The sequence below is a fragment of the Sinocyclocheilus grahami genome, unplaced genomic scaffold, assembly GCF_001515645.1.
Source record: "Sinocyclocheilus grahami isolate Dianchi unplaced genomic scaffold, SAMN03320097.WGS_v1.1 scaffold119.1, whole genome shotgun sequence".
NCBI lineage: Eukaryota > Metazoa > Chordata > Actinopteri > Cypriniformes > Cyprinidae > Sinocyclocheilus > Sinocyclocheilus grahami.
This window is the reverse complement of record NW_015505298.1, coordinates 1,324,497-1,342,260: the sequence shown is the minus strand read 5'-3', so window position 1 is coordinate 1,342,260 and position 17,764 is coordinate 1,324,497. Positions and strand designations below refer to the sequence as shown.

At 37.6% G+C, this 17,764-nt stretch overlaps 1 protein-coding gene across 3 annotated transcripts in view; it reads right to left on the bottom strand.

The window, feature by feature from the left end:
* The window catches only part of LOC107589734 (glycerophosphodiester phosphodiesterase domain-containing protein 5-like), a 59,897-nt gene that overhangs the window by 23,481 nt on the left and 18,652 nt on the right, over nucleotides 1-17,764 (bottom strand). For all 3 annotated transcript variants that reach the window (XM_016278250.1, XM_016278248.1, XM_016278249.1), the window contains exon 2: nucleotides 12,725-12,897. In XM_016278250.1, coding sequence (XP_016133736.1) covers nucleotides 12,725-12,741 — 17 coding nt within the window. In that variant the 5' untranslated portion in view covers nucleotides 12,742-12,897. The remainder of the gene's footprint in view (nucleotides 1-12,724; nucleotides 12,898-17,764) is intronic.

Sequence of the window (17,764 nt, the reverse complement as noted above, 5' to 3'; positions counted from 1 at the left end):
GGTTACAGTGGCTGCCTTTAATTATCTTCATTAAAGGGGTCATATGATGCGATTTCAATTTTTCCTTTCTCTTTGGAGTGTTACAAGCTCTTGGTGCATAAAGAAGATCTGTAAAGTTGCAAAGACTAAATTCTCAAATCCAAAGAGATATTCTTTATAAAAGTTAAGACTTGTCCATGCCCTCCTAAAACAAAACTACTTTGTTTGGCCTTCCAAAAGAGGACATAATGTTTCTATAAAGTGGGGCAGTTCCAACTTTGAAAGGACAGTCTGGCGCTTCTGACTCTGCCCGTAAGTACGTTTTTTATATTTAAAGAATTTGCCACTGACTATTCAAACGCCAGTTTGAGCAGTGTAGAGTAGCGCTTATTGTTTGTCATTTCTCCGATCACAAATGCAGACATGGTTTTATGTTTACGCGGCGCAATACGCAACGCAAAGCGTAAAAACACAGTATAAGTCATTACAATCAGTAATTATGTCCCCACTGGATGCAACAAATGCCTCGTTTGTAATGGGTTTTATTGGATTTGTCTCGTTGCGCCGGGACACATGGAAACCATAGACTGTATGATGGAAACACAGTATGGTAAGGGGCGTAACATTTCTGTCACACGCTTGAGGTATTCAGCCAATCACAAGCACTGGATAGCTGGCCAATCAGAGCACACCTCGCTTTTCAGACCGATGAGCTTTGTAAAAATCGACGCATTTCAGAAAGGCGGGGCATAGAGAAGAAACAATAATGTAGATTATGTGGAAAATAATGTGTTTTTTTAACCTTAAACCGCATAAACACATTGCATTACACCAAATACACAACATAATGTTCTTTTTAGCAACATCATATGACCCCTTTAAGTCATATGGCTTAACAGGCTTATCTGATGCTGAAATATGGGCATAATAATATCTCAAGCTAAGATCTGCCAAGCACTGGCTGCAATTATGAAAATTAACCAACAGATTTTTTAGCGTTTCTTGAACAAACAACCAAGCCAAGATGAACCAATGCCCAAAAACAAGACAGATAGAAAGCAAGAAACAGCAAAAAGCAGCTTTTCCTTGGAGTGCATTGACTTTGACGCCCCGGAATCATATAATTTATTCATACAGTAAGTATTTGCCGCACACAACTGCTCCCTTGAGGCACCAACTGTAGTTCAAAATCCCACTGACTGCTAAATATCTATTCTACAGAGGCAAAGGGCAAAGAACACGGGGAGGCTGGCTACCCGATGTGAGAGAGTGAAGGAGAAGCAGTAGGTGGAAGTGAGTGGATTGAAAAATAGAAGTGGAAAAGATAAGGGAGTAGCTGAACAACATCTTTTCATAACAGTCCCTCAGTGGTAAATTCCATCCATAAGCAAGGTGCAAAATCAGGTTCCTTTCTACACAGTGGACTGACCTGGTCTGGAACAGATGTCATGGAATCCATTAACAGGATTGTTTAAAGAAAATATATGCGTTTTATTCATGGAGTGATTATTATACTGGTGTATAGCAGCACCTTTCGACATGTGACTCAAAAAACTAGACTTCACAACTGAAAATAAAATGTCATTGGAGGTAAAATATAGGTCAGGTGGAATTAAATTGTGGGAGTATAATAAGGTCTATGCAAAAACGACCTTTAGTAATCCATGTGGATTCAATTTAACACTATGTGCTTAAAGCTTCACGGGTTACTTAGATCATTTCTACTAAACCGCATAAACACATTGCATTACACCAAATACACAACATAATGTTCTTTTTAGCAACATCATATGACCCCTTTAAGTCATATGGCTTAACAGGCTTATCTGATGCTGAAATATGGGCATAATAATATCTCAGGCTAAGATCTGCCAAGCACTGGCTGCAATTATGAAAATTAACCAACAGATTTTTTAGCGTTTCCTGAACAAACAACCAAGCCAAGATGAACCAATGCCCAAAAACAAGACAGATAGAAAGCAAGAAACAGCAAAAAGCAGCTTTTCCTTGGAGTGCATTGACTTTGACGCCCCGGAATCATATAATTTATTCATACAGTAAGTATTTGCCGCACACAACTGCTCCCTTGAGCCACCAACTGTAGTTCAAAATCCCACTGACTGCTAAATATCTATTCTACAGAGGCAAAGGGCAAAGAACACGGGGAGGCTGGCTACCCGATGTGAGAGAGTGAAGGAGAAGCAGTAGGTGGAAGTGAGTGGATTGAAAAATAGAAGTGGAAAAGATAGGGGAGTAGCTGAACAACATCTTTTCATAACAGTCCCTCAGTGGTAAATTCCATCCATAAGCAAGGTGCAAAATCAGGTTCCTTTCTACACAGTGGACTGACCTGGTCTGGAACAGATGTCATGGAATCCATTAACAGGATTGTTTAAAGAAAATATATGCGTTTTATTCATGGAGTGATTATTATACTGGTGTATAGCAGCACCTTTCGACATGTGACTCAAAAAACTAGACTTCACAACTGAAAATAAAATGTCATTGGAGGTAAAATATAGGTCAGGTGGAATTAAATTGTGGGAGTATAATAAGGTCTATGCAAAAACGACCTTTAGTAATCCATGTGGATTCAATTTAACACTATGTGCTTAAAGCTTCACGGGTTACTTAGATCATTTCTACTGAATAGACCAGTTGTAGTAGTGGAAGAGGTGTGATGTACAGTACATTTTCACTATAGTGTTGGCATTTACATAAGGGTATTTTTGGTCCTGAAAATAGTTCACTACAGCTCGACAATGCCTGAGGGTTGCAGCCAGAAATGCTGGATGTCTAAATGAAAACGCTGTGAACATGACTAACTTCCACTTGAAATAACACGTTTATTTCTATTCAAAGTGTTCCATTGATGTTAATTGTTATGTAAAATCACTGTGGATCAATAATGTGTTGGCCGCCACAAAGAGTACTTTTATAAGCTGCCTTGCAAATATGGAAAAAATAAAAAATAAAAATCACAAAATGGAATATGTACTTTAAACATGGAACAACATGAATGACAAAGAACTAAATGGCAGATGCACATAAATCTCTATTGAAAAGCACTCAATAACCAAGATCTCTGTAAATTAATACTTAAAGGGATAGTTCACCCAAAAATGAACATTTTTACTCACCTTCATGTCATTCCAAACCTGTTTTACTTTTTTCTTCTGAAGAACATAAAAATTTATGAAAATGTCATTTTGAATAATGTCTCCGTGTCCATACAATAAAAGTCAGTAGGGTCCAAAACAACAGAATTGACCATTTTAAATTAACTATACCTTTAACATTTGCGCCGGGACACATGGAAACCATAGACTGTATGATGGAAACACAGTATGGTAAGGGGCGTAACATTTCTGTCACACGCTTGAGGTATTCAGCCAATCACAAGCACTGGATATCAGAGCACACCTCGCTTTTCAGACCGATGAGCTTTGTAAAAATCGACGCATTTCAGAAAGGCGGGGCATAGAGAAGAAACAATAATGTAGATTATGTGGAAAATAATGTGTTTTTTTAACCTTAAACCGCATAAACACATTGCATTACACCAAATACACAACATAATGTTCTTTTTAGCAACATCATATGACCCCTTTAAGTCATATGGCTTAACAGGCTTATCTGATGCTGAAATATGGGCATAATAATATCTCAAGCTAAGATCTGCCAAGCACTGGCTGCAATTATGAAAATTAACCAACAGATTTTTTAGCGTTTCTTGAACAAACAACCAAGCCAAGATGAACCAATGCCCAAAAACAAGACAGATAGAAAGCAAGAAACAGCAAAAAGCAGCTTTTCCTTGGAGTGCATTGACTTTGACGCCCCGGAATCATATAATTTATTCATACAGTAAGTATTTGCCGCACACAACTGCTCCCTTGAGGCACCAACTGTAGTTCAAAATCCCACTGACTGCTAAATATCTATTCTACAGAGGCAAAGGGCAAAGAACACGGGGAGGCTGGCTACCCGATGTGAGAGAGTGAAGGAGAAGCAGTAGGTGGAAGTGAGTGGATTGAAAAATAGAAGTGGAAAAGATAAGGGAGTAGCTGAACAACATCTTTTCATAACAGTCCCTCAGTGGTAAATTCCATCCATAAGCAAGGTGCAAAATCAGGTTCCTTTCTACACAGTGGACTGACCTGGTCTGGAACAGATGTCATGGAATCCATTAACAGGATTGTTTAAAGAAAATATATGCGTTTTATTCATGGAGTGATTATTATACTGGTGTATAGCAGCACCTTTCGACATGTGACTCAAAAAACTAGACTTCACAACTGAAAATAAAATGTCATTGGAGGTAAAATATAGGTCAGGTGGAATTAAATTGTGGGAGTATAATAAGGTCTATGCAAAAATGACCTTTAGTAATCCATGTGGATTCAATTTAACACTATGTGCTTAAAGCTTCACGGGTTACTTAGATCATTTCTACTGAATAGACCAGTTAAGGAGAAGCAGTAGGTGGAAGTGAGTGGATTGAAAAATAGAAGTGGAAAAGATAGGGGAGTAGCTGAACAACATCTTTTCATAACAGTCCCTCAGTGGTAAATTCCATCCGTAAGCAAGGTGCAAAATCAGGTTCCTTTCTACACAGTGGACTGACCTGGTCTGGAACAGATGTCATGGAATCCATTAACAGGACTGTTTAAAGAAAAGATATGCGTTTTATTCATGGAGTGATTATTATACTGGTGTATAGCAGCACCTTTCGACATGTGACTCAAAAAACTAGACTTCACAACTGAAAATAAAATGTCATTGGAGGTAAAATATAGGTCAGGTGGAATTAAATTGTGGGAGTATAATAAGGTCTATGCAAAAACGACCTTTAGTAATCCATGTGGATTCAATTTAACACTAGTAGTGCTTAAAGCTTCACGGGTTACTTAGATCATTTCTACTGAATAGACCAGTAGTAGTAGTGGAAGAGGTGTGATGTACAGTACATTTTCACTATAGTGTTGGCATTTACATAAGGGTATTTTTGGTCCTGAAAATAGTTCACTACAGCTCGACAATGCCTGAGGGTTGCAGCCAGAAATGCTGGATGTCTAAATGAAAACGCTGTGAACATGACTAACTTCCACTTGAAATAACACGTTTATTTCTATTCAAAGTGTTCCATTGATGTTAATTGTTATGTAAAATCACTGTGGATCAATAATGTGTTGGCCGCCACAAAGAGTACTTTTATAAGCTGCCTTGCAAATATGGAAAAAAAATAAAATAAAAATCACAAAATGGAATATGTACTTTAAACATGGAACAACATGAATGACAAAGAACTAAATGGCAGATGCACATAAATCTCTATTGAAAAGCACTCAATAACCAAGATCTCTGTAAATTAATACTTAAAGGGATAGTTCACCCAAAAATGAACATTTTTACTCACCTTCATGTCATTCCAAACCTGTTTTACTTTTTTCTTCTGAAGAACATAAAAATTTATGAAAATGTCATTTTGAATAATGTCTCCGTGTCCATACAATAAAAGTCAGTAGGGTCCAAAACAACAGAATTGACCATTTTAAATTAACTATACCTTTAACATCTTTCTTTTTCTCCAATGTGAAATAAGCGTAACCTAATAATCTCCATGCTGACAGATTAAATCTGACAAGAACCTGCATTGTAGGTCACCTTGTAGGAAATGCTTGCCCTAGATAACATACCCATAGATAAATTCATCAAAGCCATTTAAGAATGCTGCTCTGATCTGTAAACACGAGCCCTGAATGACTGCAACATGGAGAGCATTGCAGTGAACAGATTACTATGTGCAATACAGCGTCTAGGGAACAGAATGTAATCACAGACATAATCTGTATTCCTGAGGGATGAAAAGTGTTTAAGAGCCCCAGTTTGCTGCTGATGCTGTCTAAAGATGCATGTACATGTCTGTGAGTTTCTTCCAATCGACTGGAAATCACAGTCTTCAGCCCGAGGGAAAACGCTGATTGGTTGGGTGGCCTCTGGCTGAGTCTGTGGCGGTTTTGTACCTGCTGTAAGCGGGTACACGGGTAGAGTCACCATCTGTCATTGCACATCATGTCTCTGTTGACACTGCCCTCAGTACCGACTGGAAGAGGAGAACGTTTTAACATACAAAAGTGTTCACCAGACTAAGAGGTATCTGAACTTTGCTTACCAAGTGTTTGCCTAGTGAGGTGTTAAAAGGGATATTTTGCCCAACAATGAAATCTCTGTCATCATTTACTCACATTGTTTTAAACCTGTTTGACTTTCTTTTGCTTATGGAATGCAATTTGAAGAATGCTCCTAACCAAACAGTTCTGGTGACCATTGACTTCCATAGGGACCAAAAAAAAAAGATAGACAATTCTAAATATCTTCTTTTATGTTCCACAGAAGAACATAACATAAACATGAGTAATTGATGAGTAACTGATGACAAAATAAAAATGTTTGGGTGAACAACCCCTTTAAAATGGTATTTTTAGGGATGCACCAAAAGCTTGGCTGTTACTGTCAGAAAACATGAACAGAAACTGTAAATTCAACTGACTGGATAAAAATGAAGAAAACGCAGCATGATTGTGAAATTATCCAGGTTTAAATCACATTTAACGTAATCAATGAATGGTTTACCATCATCACTGTCATATGTATACCTACATATGTATAATTTACTATGGTTATGTTTATAGAGAAATTTGTTATGAAAGAGATTAACAACCACATTCTATAAACAGTGACTAACAACCACATTTTAAGAGTGATTTCAGTTAATGTGAGCCATATGAATGGAAGCAAAGTCAACTAGTTGCCTGTTGTGTCACTGACGCATGTGTACCACACATTGTGAGTATATCTTTACTGTCAATCACTAATGTTAGAGCTGTCAACCTCTCTCAGATGAAAAATTAGAGAAAAGAAGGGAACTGTGTAGAGTGTTTGTGTCGATCCTGAGAGCTTTTGGCAGCATCCGAGATGATAAAATCAGCTGTTAAATACTATTATTTTGAACTTTCCATTCATCAAAGAAAAAATGCATAACAAAAATATTAAGCAGTGCAACTGTTTTCGAATGTGATAAATAAATGTAAAACAGTTATTTCTAATGATATTTCACAATACTGCAGTTTTTAGAGTATTTTTGTATTAAAATAAACACAGCCTTTCGAAAACATTTTTTAAAATGTTAAACTTTTCAACAGTACTGTCTATAATTGATCACAGTTATTCCACTGCTGCTGGTATTGTGTTTTGTGAGCTATTGGTTTGCATAGACCAAGCAGGGGCCCGTGGGAGAAAAGGACACTCCCATTCACGTGCCCTTTGTGTTGGGATACGTAAATGGAAAAACTCTCAATTATTACTGAGGAGGGATCTCTTTTCAGTGGAGCAAAGCTTACAGCTTAAACAGGAGACGATCACACATTTCTCTCTCACACACGCTTACCAGACACAAAGACAAGCTTCGTTTAGAATAATTCAACAGAACTAGTCATATTAGACCACTGTACACCATGTTCTTTTGGGGTTAATGCACAAAGCCTTTGTGTTGAGTTTGAAATGCCAGACGGAATCTCTCCGCTCTAATGATTCCACAGATTGAGTCTGGAATCATGAAATATGGATGCGCTTTGCATCATCCCTGGTCTCACAGCTCAGATTTTAGTGTGTCATATGAGGGCGAGACCTGGACAATGAAACGATCAACTGTGGCAGCATGGGACAAAGGTCAAATTTTTATGTATGAGTAAAGACAGCATATCCTGCTTCATTTAAAAGTGACAGGAAGTTAGCTGTATTCATTGAGAATTGACACCACAGTGCATTCTCTCAATTATTACTGAGGAGGGATCTCTTTTCAGTGGAGCAAAGCTTACAGCTTAAACAGGAGACGATCACACATTTCTCTCTCACACACGCTTACCAGACACAAAGACAAGCTTCGTTTAGAATAATTCAACAGAACTAGTCATATTAGACCACTGTACACCATGTTCTTTTGGGGTTAATGCACAAAGCCTTTGTGTTGAGTTTGAAATGCCAGACGGAATCTCTCCGCTCTAATGATTCCACAGATTGAGTCTGGAATCATGAAATATGGATGCGCTTTGCATCATCCCTGGTCTCACAGCTCAGATTTTAGTGTGTCATATGAGGGCGAGACCTGGACAATGAAACGATCAACTGTGGCAGCATGGGACAAAGGTCAAATTTTTATGTATGAGTAAAGACAGCATATCCTGCTTCATTTAAAAGTGACAGGAAGTTAGCTGTATTCATTGAGAATTGACACCACAGTGCATTCTGGTCCGGGTATCTCTCTCTCTCTCTCTCTCTCTCTCTCTCTCTCTCTCTCTCTCTCTCTCTCTCTCTCTCTCTCACTCACAGACAGCTGAACTGGCTGTTTCTGTGGACAGGGTCAGGCCTCCCACTGCGGACAGTCAAGACTGAGCTGAAATCGCTGACAGCACAGTACAAGCAGCTGAGAGCCAGAGAACAACAGGAAACCAGGGCAATGGCTTAGTCTTCTTTTGTGGAATTAAAATGGAAATGTTATATATCCGTTATGGCTCATTTTATTATAATAGGCACTGATCCAACTGCCCACTGATTGTAGATATGTGATGCATATCTCCATATGGTTGACACTGTTCTGAATCTGAAAAGGGTTAAAAAGCAAGCCCATAGCCCTATCATGGGCATGGTACCATGGAAGGCCAATGGTTTCGAATGGAAATGGAACTTTGATATACAACAGAAAGAGATGATTATCACTTGCAATCATCATGGTATTCACTTTAAGGCACTTGAATACCATGGAAGAACAAACATATAGTGGGTATAGAAGAGAATCAACTCATGAAAAGAGCTTCCCTGGAGCATTTCAGTCCTTGGTAGTGCAACTGAAGCAAACAATCAACTATGGGTGGAAAGGCACTGTCTAAACATCTCCGGGATAAAGTTGTGGACAGGAGATGGATACAAAAAAATTTCAAAGGCTTTATCAATGCCTAGAGGTACAGTGGAAGAACTAAGAAGTGGAAGGTATTTGGTACAACACAGACCCTCCCTGGATCGAAACACCCGATAACAGGATATCACCACCTCCATGCTTTACTGTAGGAATGGTGCTATTTGGATGGTGAGCTGTATTTGATTTGTGCCAGACATATTGTTTGGTGCTGAGGCCAAATAATTACATTTCAATCTGTCTCAGAATCTTCAAGGTGTGTTTTGGCAAAGCTCAGTCGTGACTGCATGTTGCCTTTCTTGAGGAGTGGCTTTTTTCTTGCAACCCTCCCAAACAAGCCACATTTGTGGAGAATTTGTGATATTGTTGGCACAAATTCTCCACAAATGTGGCTTGTATGGGAGGGTTGCAAGAAAAAAGCCACTCCTCAAGAAAGGCCACATGCAGCCACGACTGAGCTTTACCAAAACGCACCTTGAATATTCTGAGGCAGATGAGACTAAAATTGAATTATTAGCCTCAACACCAAGCTATATGTCTGGCGGAAATCCAATGCATCTCACCAACCAAATAACACTATTCCTACAGTAAAAGCAGCAGTTCGCAAACTTTTTCTGCAGGGCCCCCCTTTTGTAGAGAAAAATGGGAACCACTGCAGTAAAGCATGGAGGTGGTAACAACCTGTTATGGGGTGTTTTTCTGCAGCAGGGACTGGAGCACTTGTCAGGATAGAAGGCAAAATACCATCAAATTCTTGAGGAAAATCTGTTGCCCACTGCCAGAAAGTTGTCAATGGGAAGAAGGTTTACCTTCCAACATGACGAAGACCCAAAGCACATATATATATATATATATATATATATATATATATATATCATTTTATATAATTACATAATTTATAATATGTTACATATATATGTAATTTATACATTAAAAAGTATTTAATTATATAAAATTATTATATGCGTCTGTATATATTCTTTACGATTATATTTTTTATATAATATATAATATATAATATACAGCTATAATGTGTTCTTAAAAAGCTTTACAATTATATTACTTACAATTAAAAAAACATGCAATTTAAAATACATTAAAATATTTTTAATGTAAGAGAAGGTTGCCAGGCTATTGATATGCAGTTGCTAAGATGTTTTGAGGGGGGGATTTAGCATGTTTCTATGCTTAGCATATTTGAACATGTTGCAACATGCTAGGTTGTTCTGGGTGGTTGCTTATCAAATTTGTGGTCCATATTGTAGTCCATAAAAAGGTAAATCTATGTGATTCTTTCACCCATTTTATTGTCTGCCTAGCAAAAATATTTTTTACTCAGATCCACTGGAATAGTTCCTGCGTGATTTGAAGTAATATACTTAAAAATGTTTTAAAAAGTTTGCAAATGATTATCAAACTTACTCCCACAGATTCTTTAGAAACTGATGTAGTTTCCCAGGTGTTGTGTGACAGTCCTCCTTTCATTATCGACATGCATCTGTACTGATAAGCCTCCAACTTTATCTTGGTTTCTCTGACAACCATCTCTCCAGCTCTTCTCAGCAACATGACCACGGTCAAAATCTGTGTCACTGATTTTCAACACAAAGTCTTCTCCTTTCGCTTGCGCTCTCATCTTACAGCCTGATTCTCTGACAAGCAATTGTGTCCCAACTCTCTTCTCCCACAGGGACCTTTACAGAGTACACATCTGAAAACAGTAATGCTCAAAGGCAAAACTCTCTCTGAAGGAAAGTAAACATTAACAAATGCATTTTCAAGGACTTTTAAGGGATATCTGATTAGCATAATTAAAAAATCACTGAATGAAAAGACAGGCCTATAGGTTTTTCACTAACACTTCTATGTTTCTGAGCAACTGCAACTCTTTGGAGAGACCATGGAATAGGAAAAAAAAATGTTTATTAGCGTTACACTTACAGTGGCAAATGAAAGGGTACATACAACATGAACGGGCACACATTCCCATAACACAGAGAAATCTACAGCTGCTGTGCTAGCTACATATTCCACTAATGTAAAAGTTAAACAGACCTGCAATATTTTGATTAAAGCCTTCATTTACTAAAGCAGAACATCCCCCTCATGGACTCTTGGCCTTGCTCACTTCATTAGGCAATGAGGATAATACCATTTGTTGGCAGTGTAGGAAAGCAGACCGAATCAGACAATCTAAGATTTGGTCAAAACCGAGTTGAGGCACGAGGAGTCACAAAAATTCCACAGAGGCCCAAGACAACAGGATGTCATAAATCAGACCCCAGCCTCTCTGAAGCAAGCCTAAACCTAAGCCCCTGTCACAGAACAGTTTTCAACGTCTCAGTGATCAGCCGTAAAACAGTGATTCTGTCCTAATTCCCTTGCATATTAATGGTGGAGTTCCCTTTAAAATCTTAAATGATTCCCTTTGAGCTAAATTATTGACCTGTTTCCCTTACAGCAGTCTGGAGACGGCTCTTTCAAAACCCATAAATAACATCACAATTCCTCTGATGCTCAGCGCATGTCCTTTAATTAAATGCAGGGAAGCAGCATCCTAGACAAAATGTACTTTTATGCATAAAAGACTGATCGCTACTTACTCATACTTGATTCTATTAAAACAGATGAGAGCAAACCCCAATCAAAAGACCCTTGAACAAAAGGACTGTGAATAATATGATTCCTAATTAGATGTTTGTAACACCTATGACTAATATCTGTTTGCTGATGTTAATCAATCTCTAGAACATCATTTAATATAGTAAAATCAGCAATGAAATGCTTTCTCACTTTTATGTTTCATTACTGAATAAGGTCTGGTTATTTGATGTATACAGTGCAAATGTTCACATCTTCAGCTGACCTCTTAATGACCTGGAGTTTCTTAATAAGCTTGTGTTCTCATATTGACACTACATCATCTATGTCTATGCACAAAACAAAGATAATGATAGACGTGTAATGATAGACTGACAGAACACAAGGAAACACAGAGTTCACGATTAGCTAATGAATTTTTTTCATCTGTGACCCTTGACTAACTTAAACGTTGATCTTCTCAAAAAAGTTTTCTTGGAAACTATGACTCAACATGTGACCTGATTAATTTCTAATCCTAGTTAACCTACACTTTTAAAAATGGTTCCAAAAAAGTGGTTTTAATAGCGATGCAATAGAAGAACCATTGTGGTTTTCCCAAAGAACCTTCCTGTGAACATTTTTTTTCTTAATGTGAACGATATTTTAATAATTGGAAGAACCTTCCATTATAAAGAACCATAAGAACCATGAAGAACTTTTATTTTTAAGAGTGTATTATACTTTTAAAACCATCTGCATATGTATAGGTTGTTACTTAAATGTTTTCTAAAGGACTGCGTAGGTGGTTCAGCATAGTCTGATTCGCAAAAGAATCACTTATGTGATTCTGACTCTTTTGAGTCAGTTCTTTTAAACAAATCAGTTCAAATGACTCTTTATTGGGTTTGAATCAGTCTTCTAAAATGAAGATCATTATGAAATGACTAAGAATCAGAAAAGTCAACGTTTGCTTGTTTGAATCATTACAGTTTTTTTGGGGCAGTGTGAACCTGCCTTAAATAATGTTCATGAAAATCTGTCGAAACACTTCACCACATCAAAACTGTTCACATAAACACTCAGGTCAAATAACATATGTGTGATGAACTAAAATGTGACATCTAAAATATTAGCTGTGGGATTTGAGCTGTAATAAAGTCCAGATGGCTTGGTGACGGGATAACTCACCTTGGTGGTGTCATCATGTGACCGCTGGTAGCGTTTCCAGCGGCATCCGTAGATCCCGGTTAGACATGACAAACACAGCTGTCTCTCATAGACCTGTAATGGTTGGTGCTTCACCATGCTCCTTCAATCCAGACTCCAACCCGCTTCACTATCATCCCATTGACTGCCAAGAACTGTAGAAAGACACACACAGAGCACTGCATAAAACAACAGCAGATTAGCATTAGTACTATGCGACACTTCAAATGGCTGACACATCCATAAATCTTATGAGGGGAGGAGTGGAGAACTATGAGCCTATGTCCAACATTGTCACTGCTCAATGCCATTCCAGATCCTCTAAACATTGTAGATCCATAATTCCTAAAACTGACCGTTCAGTTTCACAATTTAAACTCAAACTGTGGTTATCAATGTTGAATCCACTGTTCAAAAGTTTGGAGCCAGTCTCATTAGATGACAGTTGTTTATTTAAAGAAATTAATAATTTTATTCAGCAAGAATGCTTTAAATTGATCAAAAATAACAAATACATTTATACTGTTACAAAAGATTTCTATTCCAAATAGATGATGTTCTTTTAAACAGGGTTTCCACACCTTTGTTAACTTAAAATTCAAGGACCTTTCAAGGATTTTCCAGTTCTAATACCTTCCAAGACTTAATGTGGGGACACATTTCAAGAGAGATCAAGGTTACACCGTGTTAACTTGTAAGATACATTGTTACAGTTTTCATGTGTCAAACAACTATGCAACTATTTTTTTTTTGCATTTATTTTTGGCCATATGACAGAGATCTGTTTTGCATAAAACTGAAGAATATTCGGTACATCCTATACTGTATTCTAAAATGATCTGATTGGATTTTATTGAAAAGAGCTTAGGCAAATGTAACCAGAAGTTTTAAGATATATGAATATGCTTTTAAGTTTTTCTTGCCTCATGGGTTAACATTATCTTAACAAGCAAAGCAATTGAACATTAATTTCACGGTGTGTCTATGAAACGTTAAGGTACCATTGTAGTAGTTTCATGCGGCGTGAACGTCATGGCAACGTACAACTATGGCAAGCCAAAAGAGTCAGAATTACGCTATAGATAAATCGCATTTACATACAAAATGCTGTTTTTTCCGGCATTTAAAACAGCATTAGCACCGTCAAATATGCCGTCCTGATAGCAGACGCCATAAAAACCATGCATAAACGGTAAAAAACGCAGTATTTAACGGTATAAATTTAATTCTGACTCTTTTGTCTTGCCATATACAACACAAAGTATCTCACGCGGGAAACAATTAACATAACGCGTAAAATGCGCGTAACTAACGTAAATCAAGCAAGCTAGTATGCATAGGCCACGAAGTGTTGGCGAAATAACACATTAGTGAACCAGAGGGAATAATATGGATTTTTTTTCCAGAAAACTTCTTGCACAAAATAAATTCAAGCACTTTCAAGGACCTGTATCTATGTATGTTTATTTTCAAAAAATTTCCAGGGCCTTGACATTTTTTTTTCAGATACACAAACTATTCAAGTATTTCAAGGACCCATGGGAACCCTGTTTAAACTTTCTATTCATCAAAGAATAATGAAAAAACATATCATGGTTTCCACATAAGTAAGCAGCATAACTGTTTTCAACAATGATAATAATACATGTTTCTTGAGCAGCAAATCAGCATAGAATGATATCTGAAGGATTGTGTTATACTGAAAACTAGAGTAATGGCTGCTGAAAATTAAGCTTTTCTATCACAGGAATAAATTACATTTTAAAATACATTAAAATAGAAAACAATTATTTTAAATTGTAATATTTCACATTATTAGTTTTTCCTACATTTATTATTTAAAAATGCAGCCTGCGTGAGCATAAGAGACTACTTTTTGTCTGTGGATCCCATCAACACCTGAAAACTGCCAGTGTATCAGTAGTGGACCCTCAACCGTCCTCGCGTTCATGTGTGTCAGTCACCAGATCGGCACAGTGTCTGTAGTAATCATCACTGAATTGCCCAAGAGAATAAATTCACATTCTTGCAGCCTCAGCTCAGAGATTTTCCCCTACTTATCAGTCTCTGTGAGCGAGGGACTAAGCCTCTGGGACCCTTATCAGGGAAGACAGGGCGGCCCTGGTATCAGCCAAAACACTGTCATCTAATGAGACAGCTTTTCATTTGCACAAATCCAAACACTGTGGAAAAGCTGACAGAGAAGTGCTTTCAGTGTTGTCTATTGTTGGATTTCTGCTACAAATCTGTTTTTAAAAAGTTTTATGTTTAAGAAAATACGTTCATACTACTGTTCAAGAAAGAAAGAAAGAAAGAAAGATCACAGGAATAAATTACATTTCAAAATAGAAACTAAAAACAAAAAACAGTTAGTGTGTAAAAAATATTTCACATAATTACTGGTTTCACTGTATTCTTAATCAAATAAATTCAGCCATGGTGAGCACAAGACTTAAAAATCCTACCAACCCCAATCTTTTGAGTGGTAATGTATATTTTCGGAAAGTTAAATGAAAACTTGTTAGGATTGCAAAAATATGACATAGGCTGATCTAGACAGAAATAAAGTTAATGGAAACAAGTCGCGTTGAAAAAATCCACATGCAAATTATCCAAATTAATCTCCAGGCTGCCTCTCATGAGGGCTCCCGTATTTATAAGCATGGCACATCATATCTCTGAATACCTCCTTTGCTTATCTGATAAATGAATCATTGCCGAGTGCACCCAAACAGTAATCAGGGACATCAGGGAGAGAATAGAGACCACCAGCAGTCTTTTATGGGCACTGCACTGGTGGGAGGCCGTATCCGACATTTAGAGGACCCAACAGAGCAATGAGAGTTAGTTTATATCACCAAGGTCTCATGTGAATGTCCACTTCAAAAGTAACCTAAAGGCTTATGGAAAATAATAGCAGAGACTCTTCTATTGATTAGCTGAACATAACAGGCAACACCAGAGGTCACATCACCTAATTTCAACAGTGATGAACCTGCAAAGGGCTAAGGCTGAAGGTTAGGGGCCATGATGTTGTACTACCATCAGATAATCTGCTTTAGAAAAAAACAATCCATGTCCTTGGAATTGAATATGAAAATCTGTATTGAAAAGCTCAGCTTTTACAAGCCAGACTGAATCACGCTCTTTCAAGGGTGTGTTATATGAAGTACATGACTTCTTACATAACCAAAATGAGCTTCAATCAGCTTGTGTTTCTGTAAATTAGCTGTCAAGTGTTTGTTAATTGCAAAGAAAGCAATTATCCTTGCACTCACATGAAGAGAAGAGAATCCATTTTGGAGAACTGCTGAATAATTAAGCATATTTACTGCTGTGCGTGTGGCAGTTTTAGAAGGGGAACGGTAATCTATAGAGCAGGTGGGATAATTATAGGGTTAATTTGATCTGGTCATGCTAGGCATGGCTGAAAGACTTCTTACACCAACTTTTTACATTTTTAATGTTTGCATGCCAAGAATATCTAGAATTATATTTTTTTAATATATAAATAAGAATAAATCATCATGTATTCATTAATTAATATCATCCAAACATTAAATGGCACAATAAATGAACACAGGAGGTTAAAATAATTAGGATAAGTCACTGTTGTTATGAACTAGTGATGAAATGCAGCCGTCAGCTGTTCCTTGTCTCAACAGAACTCTCAGAAAAGGAAAACATGCTATTACACAAGACCACGGTGAAGTCACATTGCAATACAAAACTCTACAGTCTCCTTAAATATATCAACGTTTTGCTGGGTCACCAGTTCTTTTAATTATCAGTTGAAAGGGAGAAGGTAAACACGGCTAAGCACTTGGGAAGAAAAAATATTCACTTTTAGACACTGTCAGCGGAATTGTGCATGGATTTAGAATTTACCCTATGATCCCTACCGGAATTCTCAGAAAATAAAAGCACATACATAAAATGAAAATGTCTTCAAATATGGCACAAAGTCACACAGTTTCAGTCGACTCAATCGATGTGAAACTCTCTCAGACATAGTAAGAGTTTCACATCTAGTTGACTCTTGTACCATATTTTTAGGGCTCTGAAATGGGTGAGAGTTTAGGAACAATATTCTCTTTTTCTGCTACTTCATTTCCTATTGCCCCGCAACAGTAACAAACAGCCTCCATTAACAGAAACGGTTCAGCAGTTTGCATCTCAGGGAGAACTTGAGTTAAAAGAAACCTACAGCAAAAAAAAAACAGCATCATTGACAGTTTCAAGAGTCTTAAGGTGTGGTCACATTTGTGAATTTTAGACTAAATTTTGTGGGCAAAAAAAGGTCCATTGTGTATTGTCAATAGCGTAGCAATGCATGATCCTCACATAGAAGTCACTTTCAAACCAAGCAGCTTTTTGTTGGTCAGTGTGGCAAATCCGTGTCCAACTTTAACCTGTTGCGAAATCTGCTTGGGATTCTTCGCCCTCATGTGAAATTCCCATTTAGGTGGATTCTTTTGAAAATGGCTGGATTTCGCCAGCCAAAACTCACTGAACAATGCTAAATTTGACCACACCTATCGGCAGAAAAGGCCTCTGTGAGTCAATCTACTATTAGCATCTTAAACATATTTACTAGGGATGCACCAATACGATACTGGTATCGGTATCGGGCCCGATACTGAGCTCCTGTACTCGTACTCGTTAAAATGCCCCGATACCAAACGCTGATACCACACAGCATGTGATAAGCGCCATATTCAAACAAAGAAACACCGACAACAGAACAACAGACAGCAGAGTTAAGGATGTCTACTATGAAGTATATGTATGCAATGAATATAACGTTAAACATTCAGTATTAACGCCATAAACGCTGATGCGCGAGCTTGTCGAGTGAATATACCTTTCTCACAGACATCACTGGAAAGTTTGTAGTTCGGGCGGATATGTCAAAAACAAGTAAGTAAAACAATGCACAAGTTACTTAACGGTAGGGAGAGAGAGAGAGACAGACAGACACAGAGAGAGAGAGAGAGAGAGAGAGAGAGAGAGAGAGAGAGA